General features: G+C 41.7%; 1 protein-coding gene across 5 annotated transcripts in view; it reads right to left on the bottom strand.

Annotated features, from left to right (window-relative positions):
* Nucleotides 1-1,600: 1,600 nt before the first annotated feature.
* DLC1 (DLC1 Rho GTPase activating protein) overlaps nt 1,601-14,210 on the bottom strand; it is a gene marked incomplete at both ends in the record, with an annotated part of 393,015 nt that continues 380,405 nt past the window's right edge. For 3 of the 5 annotated variants that reach the window (XM_080710066.1, XM_080710067.1, XM_080710068.1), the window contains 9 exons: nt 1,601-1,721; nt 3,268-3,441; nt 4,295-4,512; nt 5,626-5,844; nt 6,364-6,478; nt 8,014-8,227; nt 9,981-10,179; nt 10,284-10,443; nt 13,288-13,464. In XM_080710066.1, the coding sequence (XP_080566192.1) occupies nt 1,601-1,721; nt 3,268-3,441; nt 4,295-4,512; nt 5,626-5,844; nt 6,364-6,478; nt 8,014-8,227; nt 9,981-10,179; nt 10,284-10,443; nt 13,288-13,464 (1,597 nt within the window). The remainder of the gene's footprint in view (nt 1,722-3,267; nt 3,442-4,294; nt 4,513-5,625; nt 5,845-6,363; nt 6,479-8,013; nt 8,228-9,980; nt 10,180-10,283; nt 10,444-13,287; nt 13,465-14,210) is intronic. The other 2 variants (XM_080710069.1, XM_080710070.1) reach the window with 1 other exon arrangement.

The raw sequence follows: 14,210 nt of genomic DNA, 5'->3' as shown, positions 1-14,210 counted from the left end.
GGTACAAAACCCAAAAGAATATCTGAGGTATAAATACAAGTATATTTTAAATAATAATCTTTATCATGCTTTATCTATGTCTGAAAGCACAGTGGACAGACATGTGTATATTTTTCTTAATAAAATGGTATATACAACATACAATCTTACAAATCTGAAGGCCATCAAAATTGAATATATATATGAGGAACACTGATATCCAAAATACTCAAATTTTAAAACTCTAATCTGAACCCCCCAAAAAAAATTCTTCAAAGAACCTTTGAAATAATAATACTGACAACGGTTACTAAGTTATAACAAAATAAAAATCCTTCTTACAACTCTCATTCATAATTATTCACTCTGATCCATACAAAATAAATTTACTAATACTGTCTCTTGAGTCAATCTTTACCATTACAGTAAAACCTGTATAAAGACCACCCCTCCAAAAAACTGCTGTATGTTTTCATTCTGATTACTATTTCCCATTTCTAATAAAATATACTTCAAAGGGCGTTATAAAAAAGGGGGGGATACAGGGAAAGCAAAATGAAAGATTTATAAAACAAAACCTATTTGCTGAAAAAGACAGATCTATTAATTAATACACATTTGTAGCTTTCAGGAATGTTAACAACCAAAAGAGAAAGAAAGGAAAAAATGCCATTCGTGCCTAGGTTAAATTTACATGGATTTTCTTGGGACAGAAATAGTTTCCTATGTTCTAATGCATAGTGTACTAAAGAGTTTAAAAATGTTCTGATGCTTGATTTAAGACTATTAACAGCAGTTCGTTTTTAGCTCACTTAAAAAACAAAAACAAAACAAAACAAAAAACCCCTGTGCTTTGGAGCCAGTTAGGGCTGGGGAGGAGGACATTGGTTCCTGAACTAATCTTTACTGGCCCAAACTGCATCCCCGTTTGCAATTGTCAAAAAACGAACTGCAATTGAAATGGGTCAATTTGCCACTACTTTTAAGCTGAAGAAAGGTGAGTGTCTAGGAAATATGCTTAATAACCTGAAAAAATACACGGAAAGGTGTTGGGTCCCCTTTCTGGATGGATCCGTGGGTAGTCTGATATTCCAGGTTAAACTGAACCTGGTGTATCAACATCCTTCTTGGAGGCATCTCAGTGTGCCAGACACTGCATTCCAAAGGGTACATCTACGCCATTCAACCAGCAACAAACACACATTCACACTCCTCTGTGCAAACCTTTCTTTGCTCATCTCAGTGAGAAAACATATCCAAGAGTACCAACTATTCCAGTGGATACACCAGTCCCTCAAACACTGCAAATCAACGACATAGGTAACATACACTGATATCACAAGAGAACGAAGAATCTTCATTACCTTCCATAATGTATTTAAAGAGTTTTGCTTCTCAGAAGCAATTTGAATAAGAATAAAAGCACTTTTTTTTTTTTTTGCACAGTCTTATATATTCCAGTCAAGGTCTACAGAATAGACCTTAAACAAACAGAAAGCAGCTTTAAAAATGTATCATCCGTGATAGTCAATTTCTACACTCCAACTTGTATTTGTTTCAGGATTGGCAAGGTTCTGAGACACAGCCCCCGGAGGTGGACATAGCTGCTTTGCTTTGGTAATCACCTAGATTTGGAGTCCTTGGTTTCACTGTTTTGATTACTGAAGGAGTCTCGGATCTTTACCACTTCAGCTGCACACAAATGTCCAAAAGATTTTGTGTACCACTCTGGCATGTGGCCCCTGTCACAGAAAGGAAAAGCAGGTGAGTCAAATTAGCAGCACTAAATCAGGTGAAAGCATGCCGAACCAGGTGGGGAAGTTCCCTCCCTCCGTCCCTCCTCGTATTTTGGTTTGTTTTCTGGGACAGGAGCTAGAACCTAGAGTCTCATGCATGCTAGACAAGTTCTCTATTCCACTGAGCCACACTTCCAGCCTCCAGTTTCATTTTTTTCTTTTCTTTTCTTTTCTTTTTTTTTTTTTGTACTGAGGATTGAACCCCCCTGGGGTTCTACCTCTGAGTTACACTCCCAGAACTATTTTAATTTTATTTTGAAAGAGTCTTGCTAAGCCGGGCGTGGTGGCTCACGCTTGTAATCCCAGCATTCAGGAGGCTGAGACTGGAGGATTGTGGTTCGCGGACAGCCTCAGCTACTTAGTGAGGCCCTCTGCAACTCAGTGAGACCCGGTTTCAAAATAAAGAATAAAAAATAAAATATGGCAGGGGGTGTAGCTCGGAGGTTGAATGCCTCTGGGCTCCATCCCCAGACCCCCCCCCCTGCAAAAAAAAAGAAAGTCTTGCTAAATTGTGGGGTGTCCTTAAACTTGTAATCCTCCCTCCTGTCTCAGCCTTCCAAATACTGAAATTACAGGTATGATCCAAAATGCCCGATCTCCACTTCCACTTCTCTTTCTTTCTCCCCCCCCCCTTTTTTTTTCTTTTAGAACTGGGGATTGAGCACAGGGGTAGTCTACCTTCGAGCTATGCCCCCAGTCCTATTTTTTATTCATAATTTTGAAACAGGGTCTCACTAAGTTGTGGAGAGCCTCCCTAAGTAGCTGAGGCTGGCTGTGAACCTGCGATCCTCCTGTCTCAGCCTCCCAAGCACTGGTATTACAGGCGTGAGCCACCACGCCTTGTACTTCTATTTCTTGATGAACAGAATGTAAATAAATTTTTATTCTCAGGTACTCCTTTGGCATGTACATTCCGTATCTGAAACCAAAAGTTTTCCAAGGAACAAAATATTGAAAATTGATTTTGAGTGTTACTTCTTAGGAAACACTTCCACATGTGTCCTGGATCACATGGATACCTGAGGAACTACTATCATGTAAAAGGCTTCTAAGGAAAATTTATTTAACAGAAGAGAAGGTTTAGAAAGAGTTTTTGGAATTCATTTTTTCTTTTGCTTTGTATTGCTATGATTTTCTGGTATGAATACACATTCACTTTCACCATGGAGTATAGGCCTGCTCACTTGCTAAAAGTTTACATTTTGCCATTCAAATACCTCTCAATATAAAATAAGAAACATGCGTTTGCAAGGTCAGACAAAGAAAATATATCATTTCTTGTGGCATTAAATTCACGATAGAGCCACCAAATTTACACTGCTTCCAGACCACATTTTCTAAGGAATCCAGATTAGGGAGTGGTACCCAAATGCCAGCAAACGATATTTAATAAGCACCACTCTTCATGAAGTCACCAAGACACAGTGATGTATTCAGGTCACCATTCCTTCATAGCCCTCACCATAGCTAAAAAGTCAGAATCAGGACATACCTTAGATCGGCTCTGCACATATAGGTGAGCTTGGACTTTCCTGACCCGCAGGGTTCCATCAAATACCTGCACAGGAGCACGTTAACCCTCACACCCACCACAGGTGCCCGGTCATGATCCACAGAGGTGAGTAAAAGGGCACACGCTCCCTTGGGTAAATTAGTTCTCCAGGTTCTGTGGAGACAAAACCAGAAAGGGCAAAAATGAGATTTCCTTGAAGCCAAATTGAAAATGACCATCACTCAGAGGAGATGGGAGGGCGAAGGCATGGTTGCCTCATGACTTAACCACCTGACAGGATATGTGCTCAGATAACCACCCCTCAGAATTCTTCTTACGTCCATGAAATGTCTTAGAACACAGACATCCAAATGGGCATAGCTATTTGAAAAGTTCTGGACAATGTGACACTTCCTTATGTGAATTCCTCTTTCTCTAATATCTCCAGGGAATTTATGAATTACATATAAATCAGACTTAACCACATCTCCTTGGGACTCAAATGTTATTTATTCATTACCTAGATGTTTTTCTCTAGAAAATTTATCCTAAAAGAAGGAGCATATTCATCTGAATATGCTTTTATTTTTGAGTTCAGTTCCAAAAAAGTTTACCCACTTTTAGTGATGAACACACTATATGAATACACATAGAGATATTTCTATATCTGTAAGGTTCACCATTTTTCTGGAGGCCTAGGTTTTATTTTATTTATTTATTTTTTGGTACTGGGGATTGAACTCAGGAGCATTCTATCTCTGAGCTATACCCCCCAGACTTACTTTATTTTTTGTTTGGAAAAAGGGTTCCCTAAGATGCTGAGAGTCTTGCTAATTTTCTGAGGCTAGCCATAAACCTTCCACCCTCCTGTCTCAGTCTCCCAAGTACTAGGATTACAGGTGTGTGCTGCCACACCTGGCTGCAATGTTTTATTGTAAGTAATATAACCGTCTTGTAAGATTCAATAAAATATAGGCTTGGTTGTGATATGTAGTTGTGATATAGTAATCAGTCTGGAAATTCTCACCTCAATACAACGTAGTCCCGAGCAGGATGGGGCGCCATACTGTTTTGGACATACTGGTAAATTTCTGTCTGGCTATCCAGGATTTCTATAACTTTTGAATCCAACAAGTCTACATCCCAGAGGTGCTGCTCTTTCAGTAGGCGCTTTAAGATTTCCTCAGGTGTAGCAGGAACTTCTATGGTTGACCTCCAAAGCCTCAGAGGGGGTCCTTCAGTCACCTGTCAAGAGGATGCAAATTTCAAAGCTAAGACAAGTTCCTCTCCTTCAGTATTCAAGAACGGCCAGAAGGCAAGCAAAAGAGCTGGTGTCAACTCTGGTCCAAATCATGACATTTGTTTTTCTGGCCATTGTCATCAGGGTAAATGTGGTAAAGTAAGATCACTCCTTCACACCACACAGCCTGCATGGCCACATGAACTACTCGCTCTCTTTATATTTCAAGAGGTAGAGACAGTGTCAAAGACCTCATGGACTTATGCCAAAAGTACAGCAACTCAGAACTGATGAGAAAGCTGGGTGTGGTGGCTCACGTCGTGTAATCTGAGTACTTGGGAAGCTGAGACAGGAGGATCGCAGGTTCGAAGACAGCCTCGGAAATTAGTGAAACTCTCATCAACCTAGCAAGATCCTGTCTCTCCCCAAATAAAAAAAAATAATAAAATTGGGCTGGGGGTGTAGCTCAAAGGTAGAATGCCTCTGGGTTCAATCCCCAGTACCAAAGAAAAAAAAGAACTTAGGAGAGTACAAGGGGATTCTGACCAAAATATGAAAAAATCTATGACAGGTCCTAAAATGTCTGTAAGTCTTGTATATATCTAGTTATTTATTTAATGTAACTGGAAACTGAGCTCAGAGGCAGTCAATCTCTGAGCTACACTCCCAGCGGTTTTTTTTTTTTTTTTTTTTTAAAGAAGAGTCTAACTGGGTTCCTAGAATACTCGCTACATTGCTAAAGCTGTAATCCTCTGGTCTCTGGTCTTAGCCTCCCAAGTTCTGGGATTACAGAGGCACACACCACCACAGCCGGCTCTAAAATGTCCCTCTAATACCCAATATTATTCGTAATACATTCTAGGGAACTCTAGTGATTCTGTGAAACCAAAGGATTTCATTAGGAATACACTGAATTCTTTCAAGTGTTAGTATTAGTCCTCATGTGACTGGTTTCCTTACTTACCTGGGGAACTTGAATCACTTGGCTGCCGAGTTCTCTAAGGGGATCTGGGCTACAGATTCCCAGAGAGATGACAGCTGGCCAAAGAATCTTTTCTCATCTGATATAAGATTTCTGAGCACAAGAACCCAAAGGTAGTAACAGGGAGAACATTTACCTTCTTATAGGACAGTTCAGCCTGCTCAGAAGAAGAGTAGCTGACCCAGCCTTTAAACTTCTCTTTGACCTCTTTATAGAGGCCATCCACACAGTCCTGGAGGAAGTGTTTGTAGTCAGTCGATTCGTCACCACCGAGGCGCCCCAATGCCTCCAGTGTGAGGGGCTTCAGCTCTTGTTCGGTATAGGAGTTACGACATCGGCTCATTTCCTCAGGAACCTACGAGGAGCATGAGAGATAAACAGGCGGTGAGGCCAGCAACTTCCACCCTCAGCGCCCATCAGCTGAAGTGGCAGGGCGGAAGCCATGGCCTGGGTCCTCAAGGCAGGGCGGGCAGCCTATCTCTGTTCCCAGTAGATGGTGGGGTATCACGGTATCACGAGGATACAGATGATCACCTCACAGACCTGCTGGGAACACTTATTGTGTAAGGAATTCTTCTTTGCAATGTAAGTAACTAAAGTACGGCTTATATTGATCAGGGCAGATTGCTCAGTGACAGAATTTTAGTTTCAGATAATATGTTACTTTTGTTTTTTAAGTAAAAGGGCACGGAGGTAGGCAATTTCATTATATATTATGAACCCTAATGATTATGTACATAAACATATGCAAATCAGACATTCCCAGGATATGTATATATAGACTCTCCAGCTATGGAGAAGATCTTTTGCTAAGATACAAACAAATTGTCCCCATTTACACCACTCTTAATAAGAGCCAACCTTCCAAACTCACCTGGAAGAGTTTCTTGCACTCAGCAATCATATGGGCCAGTCCTTGGGTGGCAGCTAGGTTTTCATTCAAATCCTTTTGGTCTGGTTTGCCCAAACTCTGTTTTCTTTGCATTACCCTAGGTAGAAGAAATAAAAGGCAGGAATGAGTCAAATATTTATATAGTTTTAATCAATTACTGATTGATTAATTTATCTTAAGGAAATTCGAAGGCTAGAAAAAATCCTTTTCTGGAGCCTATTTGTCCTTAAGTAGTTCAAGAGAGCTTTTACTTTGCTTACCAGTTTCTCAGTGTTTTATCAATGCACAAAAAAATCTCTAAAGAGATGTGTTTTTAATGAAATCCAGGCTATGTAAAGCCATTTTGCTAAATAGCTTTCCATCTTAAATAGAACAGTTTTTAAGGGCTGTGTCTGTGCTGGAAGAACAACTTCTGCACCTTCTGTGGAGTGTGTGTGGGTGGGGGGGGAGTTGGTGAAATGGCATCACTATTCATACCTTTTAAATAAACAAGATACCCTCCCAATGGTGAGGGATTAATCTATTGTCTCCTAGAGGTGTTATCTTATTCTTATCTGATTCCTCTCTTCTATTCACCTCTAGTTCTCTATCCCATTAAAGCTGGAATGTCTCAGCAAACTTTCAGAACTAGTTAAAAGGCATTTAAGGGTTGTATGGCTTTCAGGAACAAAGCTAACTTGGGCTAGCACAGATAGGCCCCATGTCTCTAGCTAGGAGATCTTCAGGTTCCTATGGAGCAGAGGGAAGGATTGGCAGGATGGGTTTAGTTTGGGGTTAGTCAGTTAGTGGCTACTTTCTCAGATACTTCAACAGAAGGTCTTTACATGAAATACTCACAGAAGTAAGAAATGAGGATCAGCTCTGCCATTTCTTTCTGTTGTGCCCAGGCAAGTTACTTACTGACTGAACTAATTGCCCCTAAGCCTCACTTTCTCATATGAAAAACAGATTCAGTATCTTTATTTCCTATTATTGTTATGAGATGATCAATGGAGAGAGAAGAGTCTTGTGCTAGTACAGAGTAACTGCCCAGAAAATATCAACCTTTGTTATTTTTCAGACTTCTTGACTTTTCTATGGCCACTCCTATCTTGTATATATGTATTCATCTACACAGAATTTTTGCAAACAAATGGCTTAGGCCAGATGCTGAGTGGTAAGAGCTTTGAAACTTAATATTACTCTTTGTTCTTTAAACCCAGCTGTTTCAACCCTGGGTATTGGCCAGAAGGTTGGCTTTACCCACCAACCAGAGCCAAAGGGAGCAGGGATCATCCACCCAGTTATTTTAGACATTATTTCACAGTTCTTAGCTGGTAGAGGTACACTGACTACCAAACTTGCCTCAGCGTAAAAATTGGCCATGGCAAAGACCAATCCCAAAGTGGTCTCTCTCAAAACCTGGTTATTATGAATTAAGCTGTCTAGAAAAGTCACATTTTCTAGAAAGGACTGACAGGAAAAGAGGAAGACGTGCTGGGGAGCCACATGGGCCATGAAGGGAGGTCGAACTCATTTTTGCTTGCGTAGGTAAGAATCCACTGGGGATACAGTGGCAACCCTAGGGGGAAAGGCAGGTGATCTCCGCCTGCAGGATGGAGCCCAGGGCAACAGCTCCCATCTGACCTGTACCTTGGAGAAGAATTCTCTCTCTTCAGGGTGTTGAGGTGGAAGAGGGAAGGTGCCAAGCACACAGCCAGGTTGGTGGGAGTCATCTGGTTTTCTTTTACAGCTGCTGTGACATCGCTCAAGAAGTAGAGAAGTGTCTGGAGAACCTCCCGGTTCTCATCAGGCAGGAGCATAATGGCGGCCTTGATGGCATGGAGGCGCTGGTCCTTGGGGACGTCTGCAGGGAGCAAGTATTTCCCCGTCAGCTCAGTGATTTTCCACACTTGTGGCAAAGAAATGTCCCAAAGCAAACACCTGAATCAAATACTGAACAAGCACTTGCAGAAAGTGCACTAGAGGTTAATAAGGAAGAAATTATGGACTGTCACCATCCACCAGCGTCACTACCCTCAAGTATTTCCTGCCTGTGGAGGAGTTAAAAAGTCTTTAAACACCCCAAATACCAATATACTCCCTGAATACACTTCAGACTTAAGCTCCAGATAATACTGTTCTTTCAGTTTGCAGAACAATCTTTTTTCTAGGCATTTTCTAAAAATCCCTAATTTACAATCACAATTACTGAAATTATTATATACTTAAATTTCTGCAAAGTTTCATCTGAATCTTGAGAAATATACATGAGTATAAGAGCTGAAATCTCTTAGTCTCGGCTTTAAAAGCTTCAAGATCTCTGGGGACTGTCATAATTTTAACTGATTTATTTATTCTTGAAATGGAAAAAGCCTTTAAAATATTTATTTAAATAAGAGATTTATCCAGTTCATGCTCCCTCCCTCCCTTCCTCACTGGAGATTGAATCCAGTGGCATTCTACCTCTGTGCAACAGCCCAATCCTTTTATTTTTTGTTTTGAAAGAGGGTCTAATTAGGTTACTCAGAGTCTCACTACATTGCTGAGGCTCATCTCCAATCTGCGATCCTCCTGTCTCAGCCTCCCAAGTACTAGGATTATAGGCACGCACCACCACTTACCAGCTGGCCAGCATTTTCTTGTTTTAGAAACCATACCAAGAAACTAACAGAAATGCATATAATTATGCAAATATATAAAATGCAAATAAACCCATACAATAATAGATACGTAAAAATATTGAGCCTGATGTCCAGATCTTTACTAGGAAAACTTATTTAAAAGCATGTAGTGGAAAAATCAAGTCACTCAAATGTAACGCTATAGGACAAACTGACGTAACAACTCCATGGTTACAATACATAACAAATACCTTGGTGGGAAAATGTGATCTGTGTTTTCATAAACTATGAAAGGATGAAACCTATAATGAAATAATCCAGACCCCCTCCATTTCTCGTAAAACCCAGTCCAACGTGCCAGTTCTAAGGACAATTTCAGCACGGAGAGAAGCTGCTTTTAAATCACACTGCTGTAATACCACCTTGAGCCAAGGAAAATCAGGCTATAAAAGCTATAATCCTGATCCTGATCATTAATTTCAACAACTGTTTGCCTTAAGCCTTGCTTAAAAGTGAGAAGGGCATGGGTATTGTTTCCCCACGTATTTCTGGCAGGGAGTGTGATGAATAACAGAAGAAGATTATTTATTCACTGTGCAGTGAGATAAAACACACAGACACCTGTGCAGTTTTAAATATGACAGCCCTGCTGGAGAGGCTTGAGACCACGGAAATTTCTCTAGACAAGGCAGAGCGATCTTGGTACCTGCTCTAAGTATCTTAGATAGCACTGTCCTAAAAACGTAAAGGAGCTGGACCAGAATATAAAAATGTACAACTGTTTCAGCAATTAGAGACTACTGATAAGGGGGATTCGGCTTTTCATTATTTTATAAGTGTCTGCTGAATACGGAGGCAAGGGTGAAACTGATGTGTTTTCAAGAGGCTACCATGCAGGTCCTCTGGTCAAAAGAAAAACAGACCAGAGGAACCTGAAGCTTGTGTAGGTGCCACTTTCCCCCAATGCAGACGACCTTATGATCCAAGGATGCTTACATTGGTAGATCTGGAGAAAGGTTTCTGAGAGCTTGTTGGTCATGAGTGGCTCAGGAAGATCTCGGAAATACTGCTTCAACATGTCTGCCACATCATAAGCAGATTGTCCTTCGTAGCTGACACACTCTACGGCACTTTCGTTCATTTGGCGCAGAGCCTGAATTCGGGATTTGACGCCTGATTTTCTGAAGAGCCCAACCTGTTGGAAGAAAAAACATCCAAGTGTCAGAGTGGAAGCAAAGCCTTCTCCTTCAGCTTGGCGGGTGCTGAGGTGGCACGGGACCCACAGCCCGAAGTTCTCACCTGGTCCAGACAATGGTTACGGAGGTAGCGCATGGCTTGCTGGATGCTCTGAGGCAAGGGCTGCCCAGTGCGCTGCACGTTGACTGTCAGAGGGACCCCAAACACGCTCCGGTCCTTGTAGTCTGGAACTTTAATCCTTTTCATGAACTTGGGCACGGCCCTGTTTAAAGAACCCAGTAGATGGCTGTTAACTGGTTTGTCTATGCTTGCCCACCTCTGCAGGTAAACTCTGTGAAACCTAGAGCTGCAATATGGTGGTTGCTTAAATTTAAATGAAATAAAGTGACCGATTCAGTTCCTCGGTTGTATTAGCCACACATCTCAAGTGCTCCCTGGCCATCTATGGCACGTAGCTACTGTATTGGACTGTGAAAATAAAGAACTACTGTATTGGTCAGTGAAAATCACTGACGGTTCTGTTGGATAATATTCTAAATCTTTTAAAAGTTGGGGCTGTGAGTCCCAGTTACATTTACTCAGTTGGGGACTGTCCTTCCACTGTTAACCATGACAACTGGGATCTATCATCTTAAAGGAGCCGATAGACTTCCTTACAAGATGGCAGTAGAGGAAGAACAGAAGCAGTAAACATGTAATACCCTGATTAGGTGCTTCTGATAGTTTTAAAAACAAGTTTCCATTTCTTTTGAAAAAAGGTAAGAATCCCTTCTAGGCTCCTGATGAGACCTAAAGCAGCTAAGGTAAAAAGATTTAGGTAACGTTGCATGAGAAAACAGAAAATCCCTGATCTTGGCCTAGTATAATGAAAACCAACTTCAGAGCTCAACAGTGAATGAGCTGAAGTTGAAATAAATTCTCCCTCTGCTGACCCTGGAGTTACATCTTTAGGTTTCTAAGGGGAGAGAGAAAAGGAACAATGTGGGCTTTGTGAGCGTCCCCGGGCTCCCTGGAGTCCTGAAATCAGGTCCACCCCCAGCAGTATACGCAACAGCAGGAAACCCATGTCATGCATTTAGGGCTGTCAAGCAGACATTTGAGCTCTACAAATGACCCCTCTGAGTGAGACAAGAAAGGGCACAGCCAAACAGGAAAGGAGCTTCGGGCAGAATTTCTCCCCGCTGCAAGGATCCTACAATGCCAGGCTTTGACGTTGGTTTTGACTCACTGGAAAAACTGACCAGAACTCAAGGATTATGGATTTTTAGATTCCTGAGGGTTTGGTGGTAAGGAGGGCAACTCAGCAAGGAGAATCTCAAATATGCAGTTTTAAATAGCCAGCAGGGAAAAATACACCTCTAAGCATAGGGGAAGACTGCAGAAGACCAACCACCTCGACTTGAGGGTGTGCTCAGCAATGGGCATGATGTGCTATTGCTGCTGCTTGCAGATCTAGGAAAGGGAATGCTGAAGAGCAGAGCCAGATCTGTCCTTCCATACAGTTAAGTGTGCCGTGTTATAGCCAGAAGTGTGCATAATACTCGCTTTGTTGGGGAAGAAAAGCCTGGCTGCGGAATGTGGAAAGAACACATCACGCTCCCCACAGGGAATCTGAAGCATGTGGGGATAAACTGGTCAATACTTATTTCTGTCATTTGGAACAAACAACTTCTGTATTTAGCAAGGTTCACATAATAAGCGCCTTCGCACAGGAGGTGCTTTGATACGGCAGCTAAACCCACCGCGCATCCTGAGGATGGAGGAGCTGGAGAAAGCTAGACTGGTTACCTAGCTTTGAAGACTTTCCTAAGCGACTCTCAGGTCTGCTACAGAGCTCTCTAATGACCTGGGCTGTGTCTTTGTTTTTGTAACAACCGAACAACAAACATTCTGATGAGTGAAAAGACTTAAGGGGACCCAGCTGACAGGGCAAAGTACCCTGAGATGTCAATCCAGAGGCAGTTCTTGGCTTTGTAGTAAAGAGGAAGAAAACTAGTATGTAGAGACCAGGTCACGTCCATGATCCATCCAGCCTAATAGTCTACGTCTCACTTCAGACACATCTAAGGCTGGATTTTCAAGAGGAATTATGAAGAGTTCATCCAACAATTTCATTCTTATCAGTTCATCATCTATCATACTTTATAGTACATGCCTTAAGTTTAGTATCTACTGTTTGAGTGTCTTTGCTAGGTAACATACCTAAACTTTTTTGCACAGGTAGATGTGTGTGTATGATACTGGGCACTGAACTCAGAGGCATTCTACCTCCAAGCTATACCCTCAGCCCTTTTATTAAGTTTTGAAACAGAATCTCACTAGGTTTCTGAGAGTCTTGCTCAGTTGCTGAGGTTAGCCTCAAACCTATGTTCCTCCTATCTCAGCTTTTCAAGTATTGGGATTATAGCTCTGTTCTACCATGCCTAGCACAGGTAGATTTTTTTGTTTTGTTTTGTTACTGGGGATGGAACCCAGGGGCACTGTTCCTCTGAGCTACACCCCCAGTCCTATTTTTTAGTCTTTTTATTTTTTGAACAGGGTCTCCCTGAATTGCGAAGGGCCTCCCTAAGAAGCTGAGGCTGTCTGTGAACTGTGATCCTCCAGTCTCCGGCTCCCGAATGCTGGGATTACAAGCATGTGCCACCACGCCTGGCAGCATGGGTAGATTTTTGAGTAATGTTGCAAATATTTTCATCAAAAATTATTTCTAAGTCTTAGTGAGATTTAGCGAGGCTCTCTATAACTTAGTGAAACCCTGTTTCAAAATAAAGAATAAAAAAAATAGGGCAGGGGGTGTAGCTTGGAGGTTGAATGCCCCTGGGTTTCATCCCAGACCCCCCCAAAAAAAATTATTTCTAGGGCTGGATGTGATTTCTAGCTCTCTATATCAAGAGCTAAAAACTTAGTCAGCTAACACAGCAAACAATTGCCTAAAAACTCCACTGGCTTCAGCAGTTTTGAATGTGGCTTTAGGAATGCAGATAGGATAACAGCCTATAGATATTTATAAAGGACCAAAATATTACATGGTTCTGGGGACAGCCTCCAGGAGTTGACTAAGAATATCATCCATAGTCACAGTGTGCTGAGCCATTGACGCTCTTACCAGCTAAAACCATGCTTGTTAGAAGGTGTGTATTTCTCCAGCAGGGCTGTCAATTTCAGGAGTGAGTATTTCTGCAGTAGGTTCATCTGGGCCACAGACTGGCAGTTAATCTGCAGAGATACAGAGTTTAGGCTCGGCCGATGAGAGCTCTGGAAACTGTGCCATCTCAGTCTGTGCCTGAAAGAGAATGGGCAAAGTGAGTGAGCACAGAGGCTTTTTAATAGGTACACGCAAAATGAGCCAGGGGCAGCTGGCTAGCATCTTAGAACCAAGGGCATTCAATTCCCATTTCATTCTTCCCTGCCCCACTGTGGTAAACTGGTTCCAGAAGCCCTCTTAGATACTCAAATCCACGGACACTCAAGGCCCTTAGAAAAGAAGCATAGTATTTGAATATAATCTACATATATCTTGTTTACTTCAAATCATCTTTAGGTTACTTGTAATATCCAATACATTGTAAATAAATACTCTGCAGTTAGTTCTTATACTATACTATTATGGAAATAATGACAGAAAAAACACAGTTGGTATGGGTTCAGTACAGATACAAGTTTTTTCTTCCAAATATTTTTGATTTGCTGTTGGTTGAATTTGCAGATGCAGAACCCGGGGAGAAGGAGAGCTGACTGTACAGAACACAAAATTGGTCATTTTAACTACTTCTAAGAATATAGGTGACTGGTATTAGGTCCATTCCCACTGCTGTGTAGCCATTACCACCCTCCACCTTCACTGTTTTCATTACAATGGTGAGTGCCCGCCAGTTAAATATTATCCCTTCTTTCCAAATGCTGGGACTTTTGGATCTAACACTTTCCTTAGCAATTTACATGGCTCTGAATGTCAATCTTCATCCCATCTCCTCCTACAGAACCAGGGGAAATAGTCCCTCACTGCCCCGAAATCTGTATAGAGTTTGG

Source organism: Muscardinus avellanarius (assembly GCF_963383645.1).
Source record: "Muscardinus avellanarius genome assembly, chromosome: 14".
Classification (NCBI taxonomy): Eukaryota; Metazoa; Chordata; class Mammalia; order Rodentia; family Gliridae; genus Muscardinus; species Muscardinus avellanarius.
Note: the sequence above shows the minus strand (reverse complement) of the source record. Positions and strands in the feature narration are given on the sequence as shown.